This window comes from Xiphophorus hellerii, chromosome 11 (assembly GCF_003331165.1).
Source record: "Xiphophorus hellerii strain 12219 chromosome 11, Xiphophorus_hellerii-4.1, whole genome shotgun sequence".
Lineage (NCBI taxonomy): Eukaryota > Metazoa > Chordata > Actinopteri > Cyprinodontiformes > Poeciliidae > Xiphophorus > Xiphophorus hellerii.
The window spans coordinates 23,473,693-23,501,315 of record NC_045682.1 but is presented as its reverse complement, the minus strand read 5'-3'; the positions used below and the strand labels follow the sequence as shown (position 1 = coordinate 23,501,315).

General features: G+C 37.7%; 3 protein-coding genes and 1 non-coding gene across 5 annotated transcripts; 2 read left to right on the top strand and 2 right to left on the bottom strand.

Annotated features, from left to right (window-relative positions):
- The first annotated feature begins 490 nt into the window (after nucleotides 1–490).
- uspl1 (ubiquitin specific peptidase like 1) lies at nucleotides 491–15,334 on the top strand. Of its 2 annotated transcripts, XM_032577116.1 has the most exons (9): nucleotides 491–682; nucleotides 3,453–3,609; nucleotides 3,979–4,101; nucleotides 5,381–6,233; nucleotides 7,429–7,539; nucleotides 8,511–8,640; nucleotides 9,010–9,135; nucleotides 10,103–10,263; nucleotides 13,247–15,334. In XM_032577116.1, the coding sequence occupies exons 2-9, from the start codon at nucleotides 3,484–3,486 to the stop codon at nucleotides 14,893–14,895; spliced, it is 3,279 nt and encodes a 1,092-aa protein (XP_032433007.1). In that variant the 5' UTR covers nucleotides 491–682; nucleotides 3,453–3,483; the 3' UTR covers nucleotides 14,896–15,334. The 2 variants fall into 2 exon arrangements, with proteins under 2 accessions (XP_032433007.1, XP_032433008.1); XM_032577117.1 differs by having other exon boundaries at nucleotides 491–3,609.
- Nucleotides 15,335–15,591: 257 nt separating this feature from the next.
- On the bottom strand, nucleotides 15,592–15,663 carry trnae-uuc (transfer RNA glutamic acid (anticodon UUC)). Its single transcript has one exon. It is a non-coding gene; the product is annotated as a tRNA-Glu (tRNA).
- Nucleotides 15,664–16,822: 1,159 nt separating this feature from the next.
- alox5ap (arachidonate 5-lipoxygenase-activating protein) lies at nucleotides 16,823–21,166 on the top strand. The gene is made up of 5 exons (XM_032577195.1): nucleotides 16,823–17,050; nucleotides 17,132–17,213; nucleotides 18,831–18,901; nucleotides 19,750–19,831; nucleotides 19,906–21,166. Exons 1-5 carry the CDS (start codon nucleotides 16,978–16,980, stop codon nucleotides 20,066–20,068), a joined length of 471 nt encoding a protein of 156 aa, XP_032433086.1. The 5' UTR covers nucleotides 16,823–16,977; the 3' UTR covers nucleotides 20,069–21,166.
- Nucleotides 21,167–21,341: 175 nt separating this feature from the next.
- On the bottom strand, nucleotides 21,342–22,851 carry medag (mesenteric estrogen dependent adipogenesis). Its single transcript, XM_032577194.1, has 5 exons — nucleotides 22,530–22,851; nucleotides 22,297–22,433; nucleotides 21,967–22,082; nucleotides 21,701–21,868; nucleotides 21,342–21,615 (listed from the first exon to the last, which is right to left on the bottom strand). Exons 1-5 carry the CDS (start codon nucleotides 22,757–22,759, stop codon nucleotides 21,592–21,594), a joined length of 675 nt encoding a protein of 224 aa, XP_032433085.1. The 5' UTR covers nucleotides 22,760–22,851; the 3' UTR covers nucleotides 21,342–21,591.
- Between the last annotated feature and the right edge of the window lie 4,772 nt (nucleotides 22,852–27,623).

The window sequence follows — 27,623 nt, the reverse complement described above, 5'->3', positions numbered from 1 at the left end:
TATATATAGTAATTTGCAAAGCCAGAAACAGAGTGTGTATGGAGAGATTTTATCTGTTTGTAACAAAGTTGAAAAGCATTTCAGTAGTTTCTTCCATTCAGTCCACTGGTTCTGATCTACGGTAACAAGATCTGATAGTGGAACAAAATCTATTTTGCTTTCGAAGTTAGCAAACATGTAAAAAATTATTACTATTTTGTAAAAGATTTTTTTTTTTTGGGGGGGGGGGGGGTAAAATTGCTAGTTTATTTTTCTATTTTACATTCAGAAATGTAAAAACATATAGCATGCTCTTATAAAACAGGAAGTCAAGTAATCAGTTTACAGTAGCAATGATATGTAGCGTCATTAAACGTGGTGGAGCTTTTTAATTCAGCCAAACCGGTTGGGTCTGGTTTGATATGCTGTGCAGTGTTAAGTTGATATGAACAATAAGTTGAGCTCTTGCAGTTGCACCGATCCACCAGGTGGAGTCCAGCTGACGCCGTCATTCAACGAAGGGGGAAGACAAAGGCGGACGCACAACACCGGCGGCGGGCGGAAGGAGAACGTTTCTGTTGCGAGTTTTGTCAGGAGATGCACATGGAGTCTCTGCACCGACGGGCATAGAAAGTTAAACGCTGCGTGGATGGATTTATTTATTAAACATCACCGAATTAAACCCAGTTTAACGCGGGTTCTGGTATGTATTGCTTTGAATAATTGAAGAGAAAAACGTGCATGCGGCTAACCTAACAAAGCTAGTCGGTTAGCAACGTGCTATCCTTCAAAATTGCATGTTATCCGTTAAACCTGTAGAGTTTAATTAAACTCTACAGCATTAAGAGTCAAAACAAGCTTAAAAAGTCATGTAATTTTGTAGTGTACCAGTCTCTCGTGTGCTGCTATATAGTTAAAGTCATGGACAGGTGGCAAAGTGTAGTGGCCCGGATTTTCCACTCTGTATCCTACAAACAAGTAACACTTAAGGTAGTAAGGAATTATTAATTCAATAAGTCGTCTTGTTCTTATTTCCAGCTGCTACATTAATTCAAACTGCTTTTCTTGTAGTCTGAACACTGAGTTAAACAAATAGAGTAGTTGTTCCAGGTGTAAAGAGAGTTATGTTGATGTGCTCAGACACTAAATGATTCTGAAAATGGAAGCTGCTTAGTTTTTGTCGTATTTTATAGTTTATAACTTGACTATATTGCCTTTCCTGTAGAATCATACAGATGCTGTCTGAATTCAGAGCAGTTTTATGGTCGCAGAAGATCCTCATGGTACATTCAGGTGCACTTTGTACACGATCTATTTTAAAATAACCAACACATTACGTCGGTGTGCGTGCGATGTTATTTAACACTTTAAAAGTAATATTCAGTACCTTGTCAATTTTAACGTTATTTGACTGTTTGATATGGTTTTAATTGATAATAGCAGAAATTTCTAAAACGTTCCTAAATAATAGTGATGTTTTTATATTCTAATTGACACATTATACTACTGTGGCCTCCTAGAATAGTATTTTTTATTATTATTTTTAAACAGACAAATTATGTTAAGCTGACTGTCCAGTACCATGGACAGCAGGAAACTGGATTTGTAGTGTTTTTAATGAACCACCAGTGGACACAAATTGTATGTCCACTCATTTACTCTTAGATTTTTTCTTTTTAACCTTTTTACAAACTTTGGAGTCAATATTATGACAGAACTCTATTAGAATAAAATCAGCAGATCAGGTAACATTTTCTCTATAGACTCTGGAGCCTGGTGAGTTACAATTAAGAAGAGGTGCGAAAAAAAACAAAAACTAAGACAGGCTTCCCTAAAAATGGAGGGACAATGAGGAAAAGTGTTATTCAATGCAAGAAAGTTGATGTTAAGCCAGCATGAGCATTCTGGTCAGAATTGGCCATTCAAAAAAAAAAACAACAATATAAAACAAATCATTAAAACAACCTGGACATAGTCATGTATGTTGTTTATAAATGTTAAATAACCTGTATCCTGCCTCAAGCATTAAGGGCTGGAAAAAGAAACCACCACCCTCCTGCACCTCTGCAAGTATTAATCAGGTCTAGAAAATTGAATTATGGATGAATAAATAATACCTGTTATTTGATTGCACTTTATTGTTATTGTACTAAACAAAACTATTAGTGCTACTGTATAAAAGGTGTGTAACAAACTCATTATATGCCCTAAACAATGCACACACTCTCATTAGTAAATGATAGATAACATGCAGCACAATCTCTCTAAAATATTTGTAGCCAAGCCATCTACTAATAATGGCACAATAATTTGAGAATGGATAGAACATTCAAGAACCAAGGTTAGTTAATTATAGAAAAATAGTCTTACCAATTTGGAGTTTTTTCAATGGAGATACTCATGTACTTGTTAATTTGATTGCACCATGCAGATAACAAATGTGTAGAGCAGAGGTGCCTAAAGTCGGTCCTGGAGGGCTGGCATCCTGCGTGTTTTAGTTCCCTCTGGTTTAACACACCTGTATCAAATTATGGCTCATTAGAAGATCTAAGAAGAACATTGACATGCTGAAAAGATTATTACCACCAGGGAGAGAACTAAAACATGCAGGATGCTGGCCCTCAAGGACTGACTGGGCACCCCTGGTGTAGAGGTTCAACATTTTTGAAACATGTCTTAGCAAACATCAGCCCAACACCAGTATGAAGGTATATCAAGATTTTTAAATGTTTATAAAACATGCTTTTTTTTGTTCTTTTGCTCATACTGTTGCTGAGGTTTAAAACTGTTTCAATCAGATGCCATAGTGATCTGAGTTTTTACTGTGTAGCTAGAGATTAAAGTAATACATTGCTGCCCCTTTCTTATCTTTAGGTGCGGTTGGTTATATTAAATCACCGATTCACAACAAATGTCATCTCTAGTTTTGTTTTGCAGAAACACAGTCTCATATTCATTCATTTTATTCAAGGAAAGGCAGCCATGTGCATTAAGTCACAGATTTTACAGCAATCACTTTTCCTGAATAAACATGTGGCTAGTTGACTGCATTGTGTTGTTAACTGTGCAGCAATCCCTTTTGCTAAACAAGCAGCTATAGCCCAGACTCAGGCGTTTGGAGGAGACAGATTAGATGCACACACACAAAATGTAGATGCACTGACTCTGGAGTACTAAATGAAAAAGCTAATCAAGTGTAGCTTCTTCAGTGGCTTCATGTAGGAGAGAGATGCAGCTAAACACAGACACTATGCTGCAGCTGCAAAAAAATCTGTGCAATAATGGAAAAACAGACCCAGGCGCAGCAATAGCTCCTTCAGTTCCTTTATGTACGAGATGAGGTCAAAAAGACGGGACCAACTATTCAAGAAATAGAAAAAGCTTCTTTTATCTTTCTAACCTAACCTCCTTTCCCATGCATTTTCATAACTTTTTAACCTGTGCTCTGTGCTTATTTGTATCCTCCCCCTCAGCTCCTCTGACCATGAGCCAGGCTGCAGTGACATGGTGATATGCTCTGAGCGGCAACGGGCAGCCGTGGAACCAAGGAGCGATAGCTGTTTGCCAATGACTGGCGAAGGCATTGGTTTGGAGGCTTTGGCCTCACCGCAGGCGGGGTATTTGGGAAAAGTCAGTGGAACTCAGTTTCCTCTCATTGTTGTCACTTGCGCAAAGCTGAATTGTATTTGAGAGAGACACTGTGACTGGACAGTACCAATCCAAATAAATTGAAGAAACAAAGAATGAAAAATGAAATTAAGCATAACTGGAAATCTGATGGTAAAAGGCGAAAGTATTGTTTGTTTGAAATATGTGGCTAATGTCTCACTTTCTCTTTTCTTTTTTTACTTTTCTGTTCTTACATACATGAACTATTTCTATCTATTCAAACTTTCAAAGTGTAAACCAAAAAATAAAACAATTTCCACCTTTACATCTACTTAACCTGACATCTTTGCTTACCTGTGAGATTGTGAATGTTTGATTTTTGTTTTGTAGGTTCAGGAAAGAGCTGCTTCACTGAAGGACTGTCCTTGGTGTAACTCCAAAGGGTTGACCTTTGCCCTACGCTCCTACCGGATCAATCTCCAGGAATCCATAACCCTCTGCACAAATGCACAGGTAAATCTCAGTACTGTTTACACACAATCACATCTACAAAGACATGCATGTTGGCATTCTGGTAAACATGAGTAAGAAGCCTTAAAATAAAAATAATCTGTTACTGCAGTAACCTGACATTGAAAAATCAAGACTTTTGTAGAAAAAAAAAGAAATGTTAGGAAATAGTTTTAACAAAATTATATCTTTAACCAATCCTCTTACATAATATTTTATTTGGTAATTTATTTACTTTATATTGAGAGTTTCTAGGAACTTCCAATTAGTAAAACCTGACTATATTTCCCAGAGGTTCAAATATGTTGTGACACAGAGACCTATTTTATTTATGCCACCAGTCACAAGACTGGATATTTATCTTGTCACCACGCTCAATGAGCAAGGGTAGTAATTGAGCCAAAAATAACTCCAAAGCTCACTGCTAGAGTTGTAGCGAAGAGTAAAAGAGGGCATGAAAATTGAAAATCAGACCAAGGACAAGTTGATCCTACATGAAATTCGAAATATGCTGCATTTATTTGTAAAAGTGAGTATTCAGCTATGTTTTAGCTGGTTCTGCCTCAGCAAGTAAACAGAGCAAATTCAGCTCATGCTCCAAAAAATGTAAAGAGAGATTTATTTTTTTTTTCAAACTTTGTATGGACCTACATATGTTTTGCTAAAGTTGAAGAGTTGTGCTTGGTTTGTAGGAAAAAAAAGAATGTTTATGAGGAATATAAACATATTTAAATTATTAGATTTAGTTAGAAGACTTTGCTCTTCTATCTGGTTGCTAAGGTATCCCTAGTGTTCATGTTACCACTTGTCAACTTGTGTTGTGTTTTATCTTTTCCATTTAGGAAGCATGACATTGCTAAATATGTGTGCAGATTATAATTTTTTTTTTTTGGCTTGTGGAATTAAACTTTTAATTAGCTGATGAACAGCTGGTATGAGTCTAAATGCTTTTCATTATTTGCACAATCTGTTTTATCTATTGCTCCTGTTTCTTCTTTTTTCATTTTCATTCTTATATTATTACCAGAACAACATATGAATACTTGTCATTTCTTTGCTAATCTCACAGTTCTGGTCAGGTGTGTATGATGGGACAAGAGCATCAATATTTCCAAATTAGGATTTCTTTTCTTAGTGTGAGATTATTTTACTGCAATAGCACATTCATTTTTAGATTTTTCTGATCTTTACAATAAATTCCATCCAGTCTGTCCATGTTTGTGTAGTACATATGTTTGTTTTCCTGACTGTAGTTAATAAAGGTGTATATATTCCCATATAGTGTCTTTTCCCACTGGTTACTCGGCCCCTGGAGGATGTTTTGGCTAGCCTGGATCCTGTGGAGCCTTCGGTGGGGAACAAAAGGAAAAACTCCTTGGCTGTGGAAGACGTGATCGAATCTCCGCTCAAATGGCAGCGACTAAGCGAACATGGCGATCGCCGACCACAGAGTGTTTCTTACGTGCCTGTCAGCTCTCTAGAGAATTGCTCTTTAAACTCTGTGACAAATGGCCACAGTGGAAGCCCAAACACTGGAAGTGAAATGGTGAATGGATACCACAAGGAAAGTCCAGATGTCAAGACAGCGGACTGGGACGATAAAGATGTTCAGGACAGAGATGATCCTGCTCCCCCTGCATGCTCCAGTTCTGTTGGATCGTCTTCAGACGTTTTGTTGGCTAGTAATGGAGCCGAGCCCCCTTCTCTCTCTCCGCACCTTGTCTACCCAGATGCAGCAAAGCAGAACAATGTTCCAGCATTGAACACATGCAGCAGATCCAATTCCAGTCAGGCCATTTGTCCAGATAATATCAAAACCCCATCGCCTCTATGCAATGAGCCGACAACAAAGGAATCCCTCGAGGCGGACGTCTTCCCATGTCGAGACTTTAACGGTTTCCGTTCAGAGAGTCGAGATTCGTTGGACAAATTTGTCTCCGTTCCAAAACAGTTTCTGTGGAGAAACAGCAACAACCTCTGCTGGCTGGACTCTGTGCTGGCTGTGTTGGTAAACTGTAAGAGCTTGAGAAAACTTCGACCTAAACATCAGCCTCAGCGCTCGTCTGTGTGGCGGCTGCTGAGAAAACATGAAGACATCTGTGCTGCAGTCCAGGAACATCAGCAAACTGACAAAGGTAATTTTATTTAATGCATATACAGCATGGAAGTGTGAGAATTACACACAAGTTATGTTTTTAATATGTTTTCGACATAGATGTTAAAACTCTCACCATGTCCTGACAGATAATCTGTGAAAAACTCTGTCCTTTGCCTCTTTGTGACCTGACATCTGGAGAAAAAACATAGCAGGTTGTTTCTGATTGGCCAGGAACAACCAATCAGAGCCAGAAGGAGGGTCACAGTGCTGTCAGTCACATGCTGCTCACCAGGGTTATAACAGTTGTGTGTTTTTCATTATAGTTAAGTTTTATTGTGTTGTGACTTTCTGTCTGATATAGTTAGATTTAATTAGTTTTTAGTGTGTTTTCTAGTTTTTATTAGTTAAATATTGTAGTTTAGTTTTTCTTCGTTACGGTAGTTTAACTTTTTTATGCTTCAGTTAATTTTTACGCACAAAATTCACAAAGGTCATAGTATTGTGGTTATGTATGCATCGATTGGGTAATTAATACTCTACAGAAGATACCATTTCAAAAAATGTATTCAATTATTGTTATACAACTAAATGACTCTGGTGTCACCATTTTGTGGATTAGCATAAGTGCTGCCAGGAGGATTACGGAGTGCCTTAATTTGCCAATACCTGATGTAAACTGCTTGTGTGGGGGGGATTAATAGATTCTTAAATACAAAAATGAAATATTACATTTATAATTTCACTATGTTTTAGTTTTAAAAACACATGATGTAGTACCAATTAGTCATAGTTTTTCCCTATTAATTGTCACTTATTTTTCTCAGTTAACAGAAATGTTTTCTCAGTTTCAGTTTTCATTACTTAATTAATTGTAATTAACAATAACCATGGGAACCAGCAAAGGAGCTTGATTTCCCCCCCAGATTATCTGTCTCATGTTATACTGTCGGAATATAGTGAAAGTTTTAACAAATGTGTAAAAAATGCATTTGTTACCAACTGTGGCCTTAATAGTATGTCGCTTGTTGCGTAATTTAAGGATTGTTTTTGAAGATTGCTGTTTTTGTTAGACCTTCATTTAAAGAACTGAAACACAAAAGTGACAGTTCATTTTATTGCTTAGATTGCATCTTCCTTCTTTGGGAGATGTTCCAGTTGTTCAGAGTGTGTTATTAAAACCATAATGCAGGACCTGACTGTGTTTGTTTTGACTGATTTTTGTTTCTGGTTAGATGGTGTTCCCCGGGTGCCGAGTCACGTGCTGCAAAACGCCCATGTTGACCTGCAGAATCTCAGAATGTCTGTTTTCAAGCTACTGCAACCCAAACTGCACTGCAAACTGGGTAAGATCATGTTAGATTTCTCCATTTGTATTGTGTTATTGTTTTTCCCTGAGCTTTAATTTTCTGCCTGATGTCTTTAGATGTTGCTTCAGTATTTCCACATAATCTTCTTTCTTCATGAATTTCTGAAGTGCACCAGTTACGCCTACAGCGGAACAGTCCCACAGCATGATGCTGCCATCTATTTGCTTTACAATTGAGATAGTGTTTCCAGACGTACAAGAGGGACGATGGTCATTATGGCCAAACAGTTTGACTTTAGTTTAATCAGATCACAGAGCATGTCTCCAGAAATGAAGGTCTTGGTCCCTGTGTGCATTTTCTCTTGAAGTAAAGGGTTTTTTTTTCTTGTTGAGTGGCCTTTCAGTCTGTCTGGGGTCGTTCTGGGGTCAATCTGCACATTTCAGACCAAAACTTGTTCATCTCTGGGTCGCAGAACTTGTCTTCTCCCTGAGTGGTATGATTGGAAATCCCCATCATGTCTATACTTGCATATAATAAAACAGATAAACGCTACACATTTAAGAATCTGGAAATTGTTCTCAAGAATGAACCAGACTTAAACAGCTATTATGATCCATATTTTAAGATGTCGTAACAGCTTAAGCCAGATGCTTTTTTCTACTTCAGTCGAGCTTCTTTGACAGTTAAAACCAGTCATCATAAGTCATTGTATCAATGTAAAAGGCTGAATTGGAGCTTTTAAAGCAGTTATTATGAAACATGACACATCTTGCCCTGTTTGAGGGTGGAAGCATTTTTTTTCTTGAATACTCAAAGTAAAGGAAAAGAAAAACATGCTGATACAGACAGAAGAGGTTCAGGAGAGGCTTTGTGTTTGGCTTTAAGATATTGAGGCTGTTGACATTTGTTTGTTTAAACGTATTCAGAAATGGTGTGCAGCTACAGTTTAAATTAGATCTTAGACATGCAATCTTTCTCTGAGCTATGTGTGTGTTTGTGTGTTTCAGGTCAGAGGGAAACTCCTGTTTTTGCCATGCCTCTTCTGCTCAAGTTGGACTCCTGGGTGGAGCGTCTCTTCCAAGCAACTTTTCTCTGGGAGTTTAAGTGCAGCGCATGCAAAATTATCACGAAAGAAAGGTGGGTGATGGTTTGTTATGTGCAATAAATCAAACAGAAGCCTTAAAGGGAAACATCCTTAAGCTTAAAACTCTTAGATCTAATTAATTTTTAAAAATCTAAAACCATATTAAATTAGAATTTTGATTTATCCTTCTAAAGTATTAATGTTTTGTGTAATTTTGAGTACTTGGAATAATTTCCCTCACAGTTCTCATTGCACGTTATATGTTATAATGAATGTTGGTACTAAGTTGGATTGTGGCTGATAAATATTAGACATTTTTCTGCTTGAAAGTCCTTCAGTTTAACATATTAATTTACTGATTTTTGTTTCAATAAATAAAGGATTATTCCATTTGTTTTATCTATTTTTGTTTTCCTCTTCAGGGTTGAAAAAACTCTCCCAACTTTCACAAATATTGTGCCTGATTGGACTCCTCTCAATGCAGCTCATTTAGCTCCTTGTAATGCATGCTGCAAGAAGAACGAGAGGAGGACGATGTTACTGGAGAGGTAAAGCTCCATATTTATCTATACATGCAGGGCCCCCCCTGCCCTGCATGTTTTAGATGTTTCTCTTCTGTCACACGCCTGGATTGGGCTGAAACGATTAATATTATTGAAATAATTGTCAACTAATTTAGTAATTGATTAATTGTTAACCAGAGTATACAATCTCAAAAAAATGGCCACATGCTAAAAAAACGTATTCACAGCAGTACAACTGAAAATACCCCTTATATTCTACTTTCTTCAAAGTAGCAACCTTTTGCTGTGATTACTGCTTTGCACACACTCTGCATTTTCTTGATGAGCTTCAAGAGGTAGTCACCTGAAATGGTTTTCACTTCATAGGTGTGCCCTGTCAGGTTAATAAGTGGGATTTCTTGCCTTATAAATAGTCATGAAAATAAAGAAAACCCATTGAATTAGAAGGTGTGTCCAAACTTTTGGTCTGTACTGTATATAGACAGTTCAAATTCACTAAAGGAATGCTATGTTTTGCATTATTGTAAAATGTTTAACACAATGAATTGATATGCTTATTTATTTGCATGTTTCTATGTATTTCTAATATGGTACAAAACTGCTTAAGTAGTTAAATGAAAAATGTATAGAATGTGCCAATTTATTTTATCCGATTGTCAGAATAGACAAACTGATTGTTAAAGTCATTGTTAGTTGCAGCCCTGCACTTATCAGACGTGTGTAAGGGTCAGTAGCAGCTGAAGTAAGTTCAACAAAGTGCCTGTCTTGATACAATTCAACATAAAGGTCATAGATAACATCATCACCATCCCCACATCATGATGCTGCCATTATCTGTTTTAACTGTGGTAATGGAGTTTTCAGTGCTGAATACAAATTCATGATATTTTATAAACATTTCTAAAAAAAAAATTAATGGACACCTACCAGGTTTTGTTTTTTAGTAACTTGATTCAGTCTCAGACTTGTTTTTCCTCGTGTCTTTTTGCAGTGTACCTCCAGTGTTTGCACTGCACTTCGTAGAGGGGCTTCCTCACAACAACATTAGGAACTATGCCTTCAGCTTCAAGGGGAAACGCTACTCAGTGACTGCTGTTATCCAGTACAGCCAACAACTCAAGCACTTCATCACCTGGATTTACAATGAGGATGGTAGGTGTTAAAGATTAGTGGTAGGGTGTGCTGTGGTGGCGCAGGGGGTTAGCACGCCCCACGTTTGGAGGCCTTAGTCCTTGACGCGGGCGTCGCGGGTTCGACTCTCGGTCCCGACGACCTTTGCCACATGTCTTCCCCCCTCTCCTCACCCTCCTTCCTGTCTGCCTACTGTCAAAAAATACGAGCCACTAGCGCCGCAAAAACTCTTCGGAGAAAAAAATGGAAAAAAAAAAACAAAGATTAGTGGTTGTCTAGAAATCTGAAGGTTGCGAGTTAGATTCCAACTCACATTTGTGAATCTTATATTGTCTTTGTATTTCTACATACATCTAGTTGTCCACCTGTCAATCAATCTCTCATGTTGTTTATCCATTTACCCTTTAATTCATCCCATCATTCATCTATTTTGTCAGTCATTGATCTATCTCGTGTTGATTCATTCATTCATTCATTACCCCATCTTCCCAATGGTCCTTGTATCCATTGATTTTGTTTTTGTCTTTAAATTCAGTTCTTTTGCACTCTACAACCCCTGGCAAAAAGTATGGAATCACCAGTCTTGGATGAGCACTCATTCAGACATTTCATGCTGTAAAACAAACTCAGATCAAAAACATGATACAATATTAAGGTCGTTCCAAAGTGCAACTTGTTGGCCTTCAGGAACACTCAAAGAAATGAAGAGAAAACATTGTGGAAGTCAGTGAATGATACTTTTATTGACCAAACACAGGGAAATAAATATGGAATCACTCAATACTGAGGAAAAAAGTATGGAATCATGAAAAACGCATGAACAAAAGACCATTCAAAATACATCACTAGTATTTAGTTGCACCACCTTTGGCTTTTATAACAGCTTTCAGTCTTTGAGGCATGGACTTGATGAGTGACAAACAGTATTCTGCATCAATTTGGTGCCAACTCTCTGTGATAGCAGTTGCCAGATCAGCTTTGCTGGTTGGACCCTTCTTGTGGACCATTTTTTTCAATCTCCACCACAGGTTTTCAATTGGGTTGAGATCTGGACTATTTGCAGGCCATGACATCGACTGAATGTGTCTTTCTTCAAGGAATGCCTTCACTGTTTTTGCCCGATGGCACGATGCATTGTCATCTTGGAAAATTATTTCATCATCACCAAACATCTGTTCAATTGAAGGGATGAGAAAACTGTCCAAAATGTCAATGTAAACTTGTGCATTGATAGAAGAATTAACCACAGTCATCTCCCCAGTGCCTTTGCCTGACATGCAGCCCCATATCATCAAGGACTGTGGAAATTTGGTTGTTTTCTTCAGGCAGGCCTCTTCATAAATCTCACTGGAACGGCACCAAACAAAAGTTCCAGCATCATCACCTTGTCCAATGCAGATTCTTGACTCATCACTGAAGACAACTTTCATCCAGTCATCCACAGTCCATGATTGCCTCTCCTTAGCCCATTGGAGTCTCGTTCTTTTATGTTTAGGTGTCAATGCTGGTTTTCGTTTAGCTTTCCTGTATTGAAATCCCATCTCCTCTAGGCGATTTCTTACGGTTCGGTCACATACATTGACTCCAACTTCCTCCCATTTATGCTTCATCTGTTTAGTTGTACTTTTTCGGTTTTCAAGACAAATGGCCTTAAGTTGTTTGTCTTGACGCTTTGATGTCTTTCTTGGTCTACCAGTACGCTTGGCTTTAACAACCATTCCATGCTGTTTGTATTTGGTCCATATCTTGGATACAGCTGACTGTGAACAGCCCACATCTTTAGCAACCATGCGTGAAGGGTTACCTTCTTCAAGAAGTTTCACAATCCTCTCTTTTGTTTCAAGGGACATTTCTCTTGTTGGAGCCATGGTTCTCACCACTCCACGTCGTCCAGCAGCCCTCCAAGGTGTCATGACTGCAGGTGTTTTGAACTGCACACTAACGGGCACATCTAATCTGGGGCAGGTGTCCATTTAGGGAAAGGAAATAGACTGGGTGTGTCCTTTTTTTTCTACCTCCAATTTGAGTGATTCCACACTTTTTTCCTCAGAATTGAGTGATTCCATATTTATTTCCCTGTGCTTGGTCAATAAAAGTATCATTCACTGACTTCCACAATATTTTCTCTTCATTTCTTTGAGTGTTCCTGAAAGCCAACAAGTTGCACTTTGGAACGACCTTAATATTGTATCATGTTTTTGGTCTGAGTTTGTTTTACAGCATGAAATGTCTGAATGAGTGCTCATCCAAGACTGGTGATTCCATACTTTTTGCCAGGGGTTGTAGATTTCTGTTGTGGATGTAGGATTTTAAAAGCAGCATCTTAAGAGAGGCTGTTCTTGCTGTGCGCTTCCTGTCAGCTGGTTGAAAGAAACCTAAAAATATCCTCCAAATTCAACTGTTTGTAAGTACTTGGTGCTGCAAAAAAAAGAAGAAAAAAACCCCCCTGATCGCTCTTATTACACAAACACTATTTTACAGCGAAGGTTGGCGAGCTTCAAGTGGCTGACTGCAGGTCGACTACCCACCCAACTAATTTAAATGCTATTTGTTGGCTTATTATGCTCCCAGATACTCCATAAAGAGCAGAACAAGGAACTGGTATAAAAGTGTGTGCAATAACAAAGGTTTAATTTAATCTTTTGTTCAGTTTTGTGGATCTTTTTTCACACTTTTTGCGTAACTCTGTATCAGTTTAATACATTATCAACCACATTTATTTTGTTATTTCAGTTGTTCTCGTTTCTGGTCCTCAGGCCCCCCTGCCTTACATGTTTTAGGTGTTTCTCTTCTGCCACACACCTGGATTGAATCTGTAGTTGATTAAGAGCCTTCTGCAGTACTTGATGGCTGCAGAAGAGGTCATGCAACCATTTGGATCAGCTGTTCTGGAATAGAGACACATCTAAAACATGCAGAGCAGGGGGGCCAGAAGGACTGAAATTGAGAAGCACTGCGTTAATTTAACCTGACCCATGTCTAATTGTCATGTTTATTCCTTCAGGATCATGGCTGGAGTATGATGATTTAAAAAATGCTTGTGAGACCCACCAGCACTTGCAGATCCCCACTCAGGAAATCCATGTTGTCTTCTGGGAGGAGGAAGAGGAGACGCAGCCGTCCTTCTGCTCTCTGTCCAACGTGTTGCTAGAACCTCCTTCAGCTGACACTGAAGCGGTTCCCAGTTTGAAAGACTTGAGCACAGAAGAACTACCAACCCAGACTCCAGATCAGTCTTTTCTTACCTCTCACAACGACACCGATATCGTCTGCGCTCTGTCAGGAGACTGCAGCACCTCAGCTGATGTCAACACATCGATAGGTGACTCCACCCTGCTTGACACCTTTGAGGGCCTTACACATGATGATTTAATCACACTCACCCTGGTGGAGTTTCAGCCTGATTCGGTTCAGTCTGAGATGCGCCCTGTAAAGGAAACCCAACAAGCAGAAGACCCAAGTAGTCCTGTGATTACTGAAAACGTAGTTTCTTCTTTACCCGACAGCTCCATCCCTGCAGCAGGGGGCAACTTGTGTCACAACACCGATGCTCAGTCTGCTCCCAGCAGCAGCCCATGTGACTCAGAGTTGTCGGACAACTTGGTGAGTGATCCCACATTTGTGCCCAATGCAAAAAAACGACGAAGTAGAACACCTAACCTTAGGAAAACCGTCCGCAGGCAGAAAGGTAAAAAAGCAGCTTCCTCCAAAGATCCTCCGCCTGAGCCCTCTGAGACACCCGAACCTTTGGAGCAACCCGAATCCGTTTGCCCTGCTCAAAGTAACACAGCTGCTGTTACAGAGCAGACATCCACTGTGTCTTCTATTAACAACTCCCCTCCGCTCTTGACTCAGAAAGATCGCTGGTCTTACATACTAAGCAGACACCCTGTTAATCAATCTTATAAAAACATTTCACATCCTCCTCCCACACAAAATGGCGTAATATCTGAAGTGAAGCAATCTCATCCTGTTCACTCCACTCCCAAACCGGTGAAGAAGCCCCCGATTCCTGCGAGAGTCTCCAGACCTCCGATCAGTACAGAAGAACGTACGGGTCTCCCACCAAAAGCTGCAGAGATGTACGGTGGTTTTGGTGCAAAGAATCCCAACCCCGTCATTCCTTTTCCATCCTCGTTACCTCCAGCTATCTCGTCTAACCACCCAGCCCCTGTCACATGGACGTCTAGTACGTCTCCTCGGCTCACTGAAATATCTTCATTTAAAACACCGGGAAGCTCAAAGGTTTCTTCAGGTCTGGGTGACACTGAAACCCTCAGATACAAACTCTTGAAGAAGCTAAAAGCTAAGAAAAAGAAGCTGGCAAAACTGAACCAACTGCTGGGAACTGGAGGAGGGGCCCACCTCAGACCGGACAGCACCGACCTCAACTCTCCAAGCACCGTGAGCTCCAGCACCTACGACGGCTCCGCCTGCTCTGATCTGTTGTCCCCGGCAACGACAGCCAGCAACCTTTCCCCGGACAGCACTGGCTTCCTGGAGATGTTGGTTAGCGGGCAGGACGGGGCGAACCAGCTGGACTGTGTGGTTAGCGGTGCCGGAGCTGTGACTCCAACTAACTATCGAACAACTCAGCATGAAGATCACAACTTCCTGGAGGAGTTTGAGTTTTTCTCTGATTTCTTAAGCTGACCGACACAGATCGAGGACGTTGGTGCACTTTAGATTTTTACTTTTCGTTACCCTGAAGGCTACAAGCACAGTTAACTGTAAAATCATAATATGATATGACTTTGTAAGCTGCCTCGCCTGTTTCTTCATTTACATAGGAGTCCTTATGTTTGTGTACGACTACAATTTTACAGCAAATAAACTTGATCATGATTTTTTTTTTAGTTTTTTTTTTACCCTTTTCAAACATCGCACTTTGTTTTTCTTGTGTACTGTATGCAAAAAGATCACACAGAAGCCTGGTTAAAGGTTGAAACATTTTTATAATTTGTTTTTTTACAAGTGACTTGAAGCTGAGAGGTTTTTAATGTCATTAAAATAATTTAAACTTCTTGTTCATTTGTTAATTATCAACCTTTGGCCAGCTGTTAATGTAATAAAGTATTTATACTGCTTTTGATTTAAGTTGCATTTACTTTATAATTCAGTATACATATAGTGTTCACAAACGAGTTAAACATTCAGAAGTCTTGCTATGTATTGCAAATTTTTTGCTCAGGTCCCTCTTGAAAATGAGATCTAGATCTCAACGGGGTTTACCTGATTAAATAAAGGAATATATATGGTAAGAGTGTCGTGAAGCATTGCCACTTTTGCTTTGGGACTGAGTAAGTCAGTATGAAAGCTGCAGAATAAAGCGGACAGCAAAACGTCAAGTTCCCATACCGGGAGTCGAACCCGGGCCGCCTGGGTGAAAACCAGGAATCCTAACCGCTAGACCATATGGGACTTAGTTGAGCACAAGACATCGTCAAAGGGAAAATATTCATATTATCCGGGTTCCGATTTCTTTTTTTTTTTTTTTGACTTCGTGCACTCAGTGTAGTACTTTGAATGCGACAGGTCAGTAATAGATCGCAGGTTTTCGCTTTTTAAATTTCGTTTCGGTCCGGGCTTCTTTGTCAGTCTTATCCAGACACTTCATGCGGTGGGATTTATAATAGGTATTCATTCAAGAAGAGTTTGCTATTGTGTATAAAACTTAAATTCATGTTGAAAAATGAACATGAACAATTAACATTGCCTTCTGTTAATTACACAGAAGGCAATGTCAAGGCTGTTTAAAAGCAGGAAGAACAAAGGAAGCAGTTTTTCCACATGCAGGCGCTGTTTGACTAAAATTAAAGCTAAGTCACCTGACTCACGCAGCTCACTTCCTCATTGCTTTTGTATAAATTACATTTCCATTTGTAGTCAATATGACATTCAGAAATGTAATAGAGCCACGATTCAAATTATTCTGGCAACCCACAAGAAAAACCACTGCAACCACGCTGCCTTGAAAAGTCAACTAATTCGTTAATGGAATCCACTTTTGATTTAATCTCAGTATGAATTCAGCTATTCTTTTAAAGCCTCACATGGTTGTTAGAGAATATTTGTGAAGAAACTTAATGAAAGTCAAGGAACACACCACACAGGTAAAGTTTTAAAAACATGGTTAGGTTACAAAACAACTTCCAAGTATTTCAACATTTCACAGTGCACTAATCAATCCATCATCTCACAATAGAAAGAAGAAGTATCCATTTGCATCATTTACTTCTATTTCACAAAATATTTTTGAATTGAATTTAATTTCCAAAATAATGCTCTTTCTGTCTTGGTCTACCAGATGTAGAGGAACTACAGTATATGGGAATGAAATAGATGCTTTCCTAAATAAAACCAATGGGCCCAACATGACTCCTGCCAAGTAAATATAATCGCTATTTTCCAGAAATTTCCCCAGAAATAAAAATGATCTGCCATGATGGGAACAAAATTTGCAAAGGATGAATAAACAAGTGTACTGGTGGATGAACTCTATGCAATCTCACACATAAACACACAGACACACAGACCTCTGTGTTGAGCCAGAGCATCATTTACATAAAGAGGAAGTTAGAATCTTTGTGTGTTTGCTGGGGGTGCAATAGTAGCGTACATATTGTCAATAAGAGAAGCATATATGTGTCTGGATTTAAATAAACGTTCCTGAATGTGAAAGAGCAGCGTTGTCCTCCCCAGCTTCAGAGTCCATCGAGCTACTGCGATTTTGTAATGGAGTCCTGCAAAGTGGTGGAAAATATCTACCTGCTGGTCATCGTCACTCTCATCAGTGTTCTTCAGAATGGTGAGATAAAGACAATAGTTTTTAAGGAATTTTAAAAACTGTTTTCTAAACTGTATAACAGTTTTCTGTTTGTGTTTTCAGTGTTTTTTGCTCAAAAGGTTGAGAGGGAATGCAAGAACCGCAACATGAGCACGTCTGCTTTTGAGCGAGTGTCTTGTGCAAAGTGAGTGCCCTTTTCTCAACTCTTAATCTCTGTTAACATAAAGTAGCAATTAAACCAGAAATACAATAAGATTACTTTGTGTAATGTCAGGTTTAAATTTTATTTAAATTACTCCAAATATTACCCACCACTGGGAGGCTGTTCCTAGTTTCCTAAACTAAATGATGTAAAGAAAATTGCCAGTAAATAGCTTGTAAATAGCCAGTAAATTACAAGCCACCTTTATTACTTTGCTTTTTATGTAAATGAATAATATTTTTTGTTTAAAAAGTACTCATGCAATATGTTTAGTTTAAAACTTGTATTGGCTTTGGTTCAAAAAACCTAATTTGCATTCTCACTTGGGTGAAAATATCCAATAAATGATAATAGCTTCAATAAAAAGAAGTTCATAACACTAACAAAACTTGAACTAGATGAGAATCCTGTTTAGGAGATGATTTTTTTTTAGATTTTCTCTGTTGCTTAGTATTTATATCTACTGTTTGGGAGTGAGTTACATCACAGACTTTTCTCCTGTTACTCCATTAGTCCACAAGCAGCAACACTCTTCCTGTTTTAACAGAAAATGTTCAAATCATATCCTCTCTTTTGTCTGCTTAGCGGATACACTTAGCAAAACCTTAGATACACAAACACAAATAGAACATCAACCTGTCATTGTTTTTTCTTACTTTGCCACTGCAATGTCATGTTGTTTTGCTTTTTTGTTATTTTTATTTTCCCTCCAATTATGTAAGACACTTTGAATCACTTTGCTGCTAAACAAAATGTGCTATAGGCCTACATATAAAAGGGCTGTGCCTCACCTTACCTCGCCTGTCTATAGAGGGTTCTGGAATAGTCTCTTCCTGAACACTGTTAAAAATCATTGCAGTTAAAAGCTGAGTTTGTGCTAGGAAAAGAACCAGTTTAAATGTAATACAGAAATCCTTCTAAGCAGAAGGTCAAATCTTTTGAAATTAATCATATGTATGATCAGTCAAAAGTTCAGAGACAACTTTGCATTGAACTGATTGAGAAGGCGTGTCTGGCTGTTTGATTGGTGGGGCATGTTTTACAAACCTTTGATTCACAGATCAATGTTTTGTTTTATTGCTTTGCTCTCATGATTCATTAAAGTTTAAACTCACGACTCAATCTGAACATAAATATGAAACTACAACCTTTCACTTTAGGATTGACCACATAAAATATTGGAAAAGCAAAATCTAATTTAACTAGCATGCTTTTCTCTGCAGACCAACAGTGTACTTTCAGTTTTTCTTGAGTGCAGCTTTAGACTCTATGACAATTATGTTTCCTAGTTACAACTGGGCATTTATAAAGCTTTACCCCACAGCCATTAACTCATTTTTATTGCTGCAACTTTCTGCAACCCTTTAGCGATTTCTTCAGCCCATCATTGCAAATTATTTCCCCTTAGTTAATTACAGCTGTTGCCAATAATGTGTTCTCTGATGGTTGTAACTTGTCCAATCTTCACATATTTCATTGTTTGTCTTGTCTTGGGCACTGTAGGTAGAGAGAGTTTTGTATTTCTATCATTTTTTTTTTCTAACAATTGTATTTCTAATTAACAAATACAATTAACAAATACAATTTGCTTAATTGTAGTCGGAACTGCATGGACGCCTACCCCACTTTTCTGGCAGTGATGTGGTGTGCAGGAGTTTGTCTCAGTCAAGGTAATGATTAAACTAAGTCAATAGGCTTGCTTTTGTCCTTCATTTTTACAGCCATGGGGGTCTGACTCATTTGAGAGGAGTTCTGTTAACAAGGAATACTTTTTATGTTTACTGGAATCATGTTATTCAACATTTCCAGATGCAGCAAAACAGAGTGTACCCTTTTTTAGTATGTGACACTTACAGTTAGCTGTAAAACATGGACTATAGTCAAACATATTATTTGACAATCTTTTTTGGCATAATGAATTGAAAGAAAATCTCAATATCTGATTGCATACTTAATATACTGTATATTGCAGTGTTTACACACAAATTAGCAGATCAAATGATTGGCAATAGTCTCAGTGGCACAAACAAGGGGTAGCTGTTCGAGATAATAGCCACTTTTTAAATTCGTTTTTTTTAAGCATGATTATAAATGGGGAAAGGACGAGCTTTAAGGGTTCACAACATTTATGTACTGATTCATACAAAGCTTTATGAAATGTTGTACTCTACTCAAATGATACTAGAATTTTAATTTCCATTACAGCAGCATGCTGAAATTAAATTTGAGAAATTATGTATGAGGCTTGACGTTTGTAATATTTGTGGCCCCCATCTGTTACCCCATCCAAATCTTTCTGGAAGCACCCCTGCAACTACGGTACTATCTTAATGTTATAGTTAAGAGCTTCTAAAATATAGATTAAAAAAATTCAAGTATGTTTCAGACTTAATAGATTTACTGGGCTCTCAAATTGTACACTTGTCATTACATCTATGCTATAGTAGGTCATGTAAGTGTAAAAAAAAAGTTTGTAAAAGTTATAAATCCAACTTCTTTGCCCTATCGCTTCCTCAAGCCCCTGCAGCCTTCGCCGGGATCATCTACCTTCTTGTCAGACAGAAGTACTTCATTGGATATTTGGGACAGAGCTCTCAAAGGTAAGCCAGTTTATCCAGTGAGTTATCTATTATTTATATAGAAATCATTTTTGACTAGTTATTTTATTGCACAGCACTCCTGGATACCTGTTTGGAAAACGCATCATCTCCTTCCTGTCCTTGATGTGCATTGTGGGCGTCTTCAACTACCTGCTGTGGCGCTATTATGGCAGCGACTACAAGGAATACGTAGAAACCATCACAAATGCTGCATCTGCTCTCCTGCTCCTCCCATAGCTCAGCATGTCACATATAGGGAGGAACATAAGTACTGAACATGTCAGTGTTTTTAGCAGTGAATATCTCTTATCGCTAATAATGGGGCTATTGACATGTAACACAGATAATTCACACATACACATAATACAAAAAATAAGTCTATAATTTCAGCTAGTTGTAATAAAGCTTAATGGCACAGGGAATAGCAATTGAACACAACAAAAATTAGCTTAAAAGAAGGCATAGACAGCTAAGAATGCTGCAGAAATCTGTCAGCACTTAAAAAGCAACACTACTCCCTATCAGCAACAAATAACTGGTTTAATCCCTATTAAAACCTATAAAAGAGATTACTTCCAGCATGCAAGAAGTGGGAATCAAGAATTACAACCTCAATGTTCCAGAACCTACTGAACGAATTAATCACAGATGTGTTTCTAAACTGCTGAATGTTCCAGTAAACATAGATTACTGGAACAACCTTGGGTGGAAAGAATTTTACCATAAACCAGCCACAACTAAGTACTCGTCACAAGATTTTCAGCAGAATAGTTAAAATAATCTGGAAAGTTGTCCAAGAGCCACTAAACACTAGCTGGCACTAGCTGGTCCAGTTGGTCCATGAGAACAGACAGCAATTTGGTGGAGAAATTTTACTCTGCATCACTAAAACAGAACTGTAAGGTTTGATGGTGGGAACATATATAAATCAAATTAGGGTGGATTTTAGCTAATGGTCTCAGAAAACAAATGAAACACAGCTAATTGAATGGGCTAAACTAGAATTAAGCTGAACAGGCAGAAATGGAGATCAGGGTTCACAGAAGAAGTTCAAATTCCTCCTAACCAATGTATGGTACTAGTTCCTATAAAGGGATAAATTGTCAAATATTTTTTTAGCTCTTGATTTATTTCTCCAAGTAGTTTTAATAATCCTTCCATATTGTTCCACTTTAAATTGTAGACTAAGTTGTCATGTTGATTTCTAAGTAGTACTACTTGGGTTATTACTAACATCTGTGAAGTTCATGTCAATAGCTTCATTGCTTAAGTTCAATGCTTTTTCATATCCCACATTCAAGCTAAAAGTCACAGAATTAAAAGGCTTTAATCACATGTGAAAAGTTTTATTTCATGATATAAAAATATTCAACAAATTTAAGAAAAATAAACACAAGTGAAACAAAAACATTCCAAACATGTTCAATCACTGTACAGCACATACAACTGCAGAACCAAGTTGGAGAATGAAATAATTTAAATATATATGTACATGTACATGTTAATTTTTTTATTATTTACATGTATAATATGACTATAATCTCAAAGGCATCCCACATTTTCTTTTCTGGTGCTTTTCCACCCACTGAACAGCAGATGAATTCCAAGCCAGTAGTTCAAATACCAAACTCCTGACAAAGCAGCAGAGTTCGACTGATAGGCTTCTCCTTCACTGATGAGAACACTCCTCTTCAGTTTTCTTAAAAATGTGCAGCAACCGATGCTGGGAAACTTAGCAGATACAATCCTTATGGTCTCCCTCATCTGTTTCTCATCAGCCTCAGCTGTAAAAATAAAGCCCAGGGTTAAATAAAAAAACACTTAAATGTAAATTTTATGATTAGGAGTGCATAAGAACAGCTGACTTGCCTGAAATGATCTTTTGCTGCGGCCCAACCAGTGAGGGAAGTCAAATAGGGCATCAGAGTAGTACTTAAGGGTGAAGGAGGCATCCTTCCATGTCGGATTATATTTCATCAGGTTCTCAGCAATGAGGCCTTCAGCAGCCAAACTCTGCAAGATTTCACTCAAGTCAATCTGAAATGGAAGAAGAGCCACATTGAGTTATAAAAAATAATTTGCAGCTGCAGTAAATTAAGAATAAACACAGAACAAATAGAAACAGTTGAGTTTACCTCCACCCTGTAGCTCTCTCCCCCCACGGAGGAGATGGTCCAGTCCAGGCCTTTCTCCATCTGCCACTTCATCATCGGATTCCCACCATTGACGGACAACACGTACTCCTGCAGAGCTGCAAACAATGGAAAACATTTTAAATAGGGACAAGTAGGAGTTTGTAGTTAGACACAAAAAAAAATGTCCAAGTGACCTCAATTCTGTGCTGACTTTGTGCCAATTACTCCACCCAGCTGCAAGCTGCCCAACATGAGTCATTTAAACCGGTGCATGCAACCAAATGAAAAACACTGAAACTAGCCCAGCTGCAGGATAAAAGGGAGATTTACCTCTGGGCTTTATGGGCCCCTTCTTGCTGGTTTCTTGCATGCTTTGATCGCAGAGAGAAACCAACACATAGATCCTCTTGGACAGTAGACTTTTCCTCATGCTGGTATACTCCCACAAATTGTGCATTTTAAGCTTCCTATAAGAGAGGGAGGAAAAACAAGATTCAATGAGTCTCATTTGTGCAGATTTATTGAATACTTTATTCTGTGTAATGAGTGTGTCTGTTACTCACCTTCCTAGTGAGTTCTGGAAAACTACATCAAAATCCCCGGAGTGAAACTTATCGATGAAAACCAGGTTCTCTTCTCCACACTGGACCTGGTAAGCCGAGCCCACGGCCTTCACGGTGAAACCCTCCGGTGGGTTTTTTAGAAACTGACCCAGTTCTGTCACAGTGGTCCCGTTGGGTAGTGTGTTTATCGTCATGGTGTCCCGCTGCCTGTCTCTAAGCTTCTCTGTCATGCGCCGTTACGATTGTTTACAGGATAACTGAGTCAGCTGCAGCGCGAAGAACTCTTATATAGTTACTCTCAGGAGTGCTGCGACCAAGCATGACGCAACTTCCGGATCCTGCCTACCAAAATAAAGACTCACAGCCTGGATTTAGCACAAAAAAGAGGAAGAAGCATTTAGTCATTAAAAAAAAAAAGAAAGAAAGAAAGGAAATCAAGCTGTTGACTATTTCAATTAAAATGGTCTGAGTGAAAAAAGTAGAAGAAAACGTTGTTGGAAAATAGAACAAATGAAAAGGTACAGCACAAGAGTATTCAAACTGTTTACCAATGAACGTTTTTGATGGGAGGAATGGTCACTTAACCAGGGTGGCATAAAAAACAGAAAACAGCATTTTAAACTCTCAAATCAGGTGTCATATTTTTACTTTACATTCCAAACCAACACAAAGCAGTGTATAAAGTAGAAGAAAAATCATAGTTTTTAACAAAACAAAATATGTATTCAGCTGCTATTACTCTGATATTGAAATTATACAGTGGAAATCAACGTCTTTGGAAATCAACTTATTGATAAACTAATAGAAATTATACACAATAAATAACTGAAAGGACAGGCAAGAAATCATTAATTAATGAAACAGCTAGGAGCATCATTAAGGAAGAAAAACTAAATAACTTTGGCAACAAAGCTTCCTGTCAAATTTAAATATCACAGTATTTATAGTTTTAGCTTAGAATTTAAGTTATTTAAATTGTAAATGCAAATGTTTTGTTTTCTAAACTGCTGTTCAGGTTGTGATAGTAGACCGGCATTATCTTAAATGTGTTTCATCTTATTATCAAATTCAATGAACCTCAGAATCTTAATAATTTTGAATTTGTGGCAGGATAAAGCCTTGTATTCTATGAAAATCATAAATCTTGAAACACTTTTAACATATACAATACGACAACATGAACATTATTTCAGATTATTTCATTACAGTTCTATATCTTCAAAAGTATATTAATCAGAGTGGTTGATTCAGTTAAATGCACAGAACTTCCAATAATTACTTTATTGACATGTGTGATCATACTTTTAATAGGTGCCTCTTTATTTGCACTTCCTTCTTCATTATGCAGTTCCCAGAAACAAATTAAAATTATTAAACAAAGATGAACAAGTAGAGTAAGCGCTCTCCTGCATTAACACTAATATGTCCCTCATCCTTCATGTGAACAATCTGTTCCGTGAAATGTGACTGTGCTGTTGCAATGCTTTGATTCATGATTTGTGTACTCAGTTTGAATAGCTTCATGACTTTAGCAATGCTGTCACTATTAAAAAAAGAACCCTCCTACAAAGCAAACTAAAGAGCCATCTATTCTTAAGTGGAGAAATCCACTTAAACATAAACTCCAACTCTTGCTTATTTTGTGAAACCCAGGGGAAAATTTAAATTGTGTAAAAGTTAATTTCGATTGTATATCAGTTCACATGTGCTTTAGAAATCCAGTAAAAGTATTAGTGCAGCTTTTTTCATTATCAATGCAGGGTGCGACTTGCAGGAGTAATTGCAATTATTAAGTTGTCCACTCTTCCAACTAAAATCCAGGGTTTTCTTCTTTTTCCCTGGAGGTCTGGCAGTAATCTAAATGTTGACTGGTGGTAAATCACAGTTTATTTCTGATTTATCACAGAGATTAATATGTTTTCACAGACAGCTAGCATGGTTTGGGCAGCTTTTTCCTCTTATTAATAAAATTCCGATCTGGAAAAACTGTTTTGGGTGTTTAATGATCTAAAACATTTAAGTGTAAAAGAAAAGAGAAATTATGGAGGAAATCTGTAAGGATACATTTTTTTTTACAATATTTTTATAACCATAGATTTATTGCCATGTGTGGATTAAGTGACAGCTCACCCTTTTATCTTCCAGCCTTACCCTTTGCAAACAATCTTGTTTTTTTGCAACCCTTCCACTTCCTGTAAGATCTTCAGTGAAACGTGATTTTGTTATGACCCAGCTACTTTTGTGTCTGCATTCAACTGCAATGCTGGTAATATTGGAAAACAATACAATTGTTTGACAAACCACCTGTGTGTTTTAGAGCCTGTCCTTGTGCACACACTTCAGAATTTTTCATTACTAATTCACATGCATCATTTACACACATAGACCAAATTGTTGGTACCAATCTGTTAACGAGGGATTGGTTTCAGTGATAATGAAACCAATTTCAAAATAACTTGAAACTGACAAAAATAATTATTCTAATTAGCATCATACTTACACTAATTGTAAGCATAATGTTAAACTTATATTCTCTATCATTCCTGAAGCAATCTATGGGACATCTAAACAAATCAATGCTCAACTTGAAATCAAAAATCCTATTCCTTAGCTAAATTGTATTGTTTCACTAATTAAAAAAACAACATAGAGACTTTTAAACAAAGTCGGACAATTGTACAATAAAACCTTTAAGGAATGAGTCACATGGGGACCTTTTTGTGTTACAATATTAGTGATATTTCATGTAAACAATCTGTCCCATGAAACATGATCCAAAGTGAACTGCCACACTGTTGAATCTACCTTACCTGTTAGCTCTGCAGTCCAACTTTGTGTAAACAACCCTGATGATTTATTGCTCTACCACTTCATCTAACACAACAGACTGTTCCCGATATCTACACGAAAGGAAAGGAAAATCTATGTTGGTTTGACCAACACATGTTTAGATCACAGGTTACCCTGAATCAGCAGCAGTCACATCACCCAGACATTTTAGCCTGAAGGAAACAGAAAAAAAATAGACAAACAAACTTGTTATGATTTTGTATTTAAATGTTTTACAGGATGAGGAAAAAATACATGTCTTGGTTGTTTTTTGGAAATAGGACCATGTAGTAGCAACAACCAATTCAATTTAAATCACTTGGTTTATCTACCATCACACCATGTGTGATCATACTTTTAATAGGTGTCTCTTTTTTGCACTTCCTTCTTCATTATGCAGTTCCCAGAAACAAATGAAAATTCTTAAACAAAGATGAACAAGTAGAGTAAGCGTTCTCCTGCATTAACACTAATATGTCTCTTATCCTTCATGTGAACAATCTGTTCCGTGAAATGTGACTGTGCTGTTGCAATGCTTTGATTCATGATTTGTGTACTCAGTTTGAATAGCTTCATGACTTTAGCAATGCTGTCACTATTAAAAAAAGAACCCTCCTACAAAGCATATGTCATCTTAAGCCACTTTGTGAGATAAACAGATCCGATTTATATTCAAAAATATATAAACTAATCATCCATCATCTATACTAGCTTGTCCATGCAGAGGACCTGGTGCTTATCACCACTGGTCATTGGGTGAATGGTGTGGTACACCCTGCAGTGTGTGTGTGTGTGTGCAGGTTGTCTGTCCTGCACACACACACCCTAAGGGCTCAGCAGACAGAAAGGGACGCCTATCATTCCCTATTAATTTCCCATGAAACTTATGCAATGAGGTAAAACCAGACCCTTGCACTGCGCTTCATTTCCAGAGGTTTTGGGCTCTGCTACTGAGAAACGATTGCTTCCTGGAGGCTTAGACATTGTTGAAGTTTTAAATTTTAAGCACTCGCTAAGGTATGTCCGTGACGTCTGTAATTTGCCAGTTCAACGCTGTGAAGCTTACCGCAAATTGCCTGCGCTGTAAATAATTCTCCTACACTGAAGATAGAAGTGCCGATTCAAACGAGGCGTTTGTTAATGTTAATTTATTATTTGGAAGCGTGACCACCATGGACTGAATGGTTTTGTTCACTTCCTTCACTGCCATTGCAAAAGCTACAGAGACACAACAATTCTAAAAATTGATATCATCAATTACAACTTCTGTCTAATTCTACCCGGGTAATGCGTGTAAATGGGAGAAAGCCCAGACTGTCTGTGAAGTGAGATTTTAATCTCCCATTCTGTTGCAAGTGAGATTTTAATCTCACTTCACAGTGGAATAGCACAGGAAGTTAGCAGAAAACCTGCTCATTTCCAAAAATAGACCTAGTTCTGTTTATTAATTATCAGGCATTTTGCTCTGAAACTAAACGAGTGAAAGCAAGTGAAGCCTATTCTTTTGCCAGAATTTTTTATTCAGTCACCTTAATTTTTGTATATCTTAATTTTTGTACAGAAATAAATAAATATGTTGAGCTTTTATAAAGAAAATTAGCTCATGTTTGCTGTAAACATCTGTAAATAAAATTTAGTACAGAGTCATCTTAACATAATTGCACAATTTTGCGTGTTTTATGTTTTGGTGTGAAACCTCGCTAGGTTTTATTTCCAATCTTGTTCTTGACACATTTCTAGCCAAATGATAGGGTTTTATTTTTGAATACCTATTGGCTTTAAGAGCACTATACTTTTCCAGCCTGATTTTATTGCTTCTTTTATTTATTTGTTACCTCTGCTGCGTGTTACGCCATGCCTTTGTACACACACCTCTCATTTCTTTATAGGATACTTCACCTGATACTTTACCTATGCAAAATATGTACAACTCAAAACAGTGTTTTTCTGTTTGCTCCTCTGGTGAACATTTTGCCAGCTCTTTTGTGCCAAGAATCTTTTGATATAAGGAAATTAAAATGAGTTACATTTTGATCTACGTATGAGTAGACGTTGCAAAGACTAATTGACCTTCATTAGATTTTAATTGACTTGTTTTCCATTATGTTGCATAGATAACCAAAAACTTGCACAGATAGGCTCACACTATGTGTTTGAATGTGCAAAGAATATAAAAAAATATTAAGAGTTATTTTGTTATTGGATGTTTGGGGCTGCAAACCATAAAAAATCTTCTAATTAGATAAATCTATCCTCAGATGAAAC

Excerpts from the sequence above, each read along its gene's own strand:
- uspl1 (XM_032577116.1), top strand. The coding sequence starts at position 3,484 with ATGGTGATATGCTCTGAGCGGCAACGGGCAGCCGTGGAACCAAGGAGC. Across the intron at positions 7,540-8,510 it reads CAAACTGCACTGCAAACTGG|GTCAGAGGGAAACTCCTGTT; the intron begins GTAAGATCATGT and ends TGTGTGTTTCAG. Across the intron at positions 8,641-9,009 it reads AAAATTATCACGAAAGAAAG|GGTTGAAAAAACTCTCCCAA; the intron begins GTGGGTGATGGT and ends TTTCCTCTTCAG.
- alox5ap (XM_032577195.1), top strand. The coding sequence starts at position 16,978 with ATGGAGTCCTGCAAAGTGGTGGAAAATATCTACCTGCTGGTCATCGTC. Across the intron at positions 17,051-17,131 it reads CATCAGTGTTCTTCAGAATG|TGTTTTTTGCTCAAAAGGTT; the intron begins GTGAGATAAAGA and ends TTGTGTTTTCAG. Across the intron at positions 17,214-18,830 it reads GAGCGAGTGTCTTGTGCAAA|TCGGAACTGCATGGACGCCT; the intron begins GTGAGTGCCCTT and ends GCTTAATTGTAG.
- medag (XM_032577194.1), bottom strand. The coding sequence starts at position 22,759 with ATGACAGAGAAGCTTAGAGACAGGCAGCGGGACACCATGACGATAAAC. Across the intron at positions 22,434-22,529 it reads TTCCAGAACTCACTAGGAAG|GAAGCTTAAAATGCACAATT; the intron begins GTGAGTAACAGA and ends CCTCTCTTATAG. Across the intron at positions 22,083-22,296 it reads GGGGCCCATAAAGCCCAGAG|CTCTGCAGGAGTACGTGTTG; the intron begins GTAAATCTCCCT and ends CATTGTTTGCAG.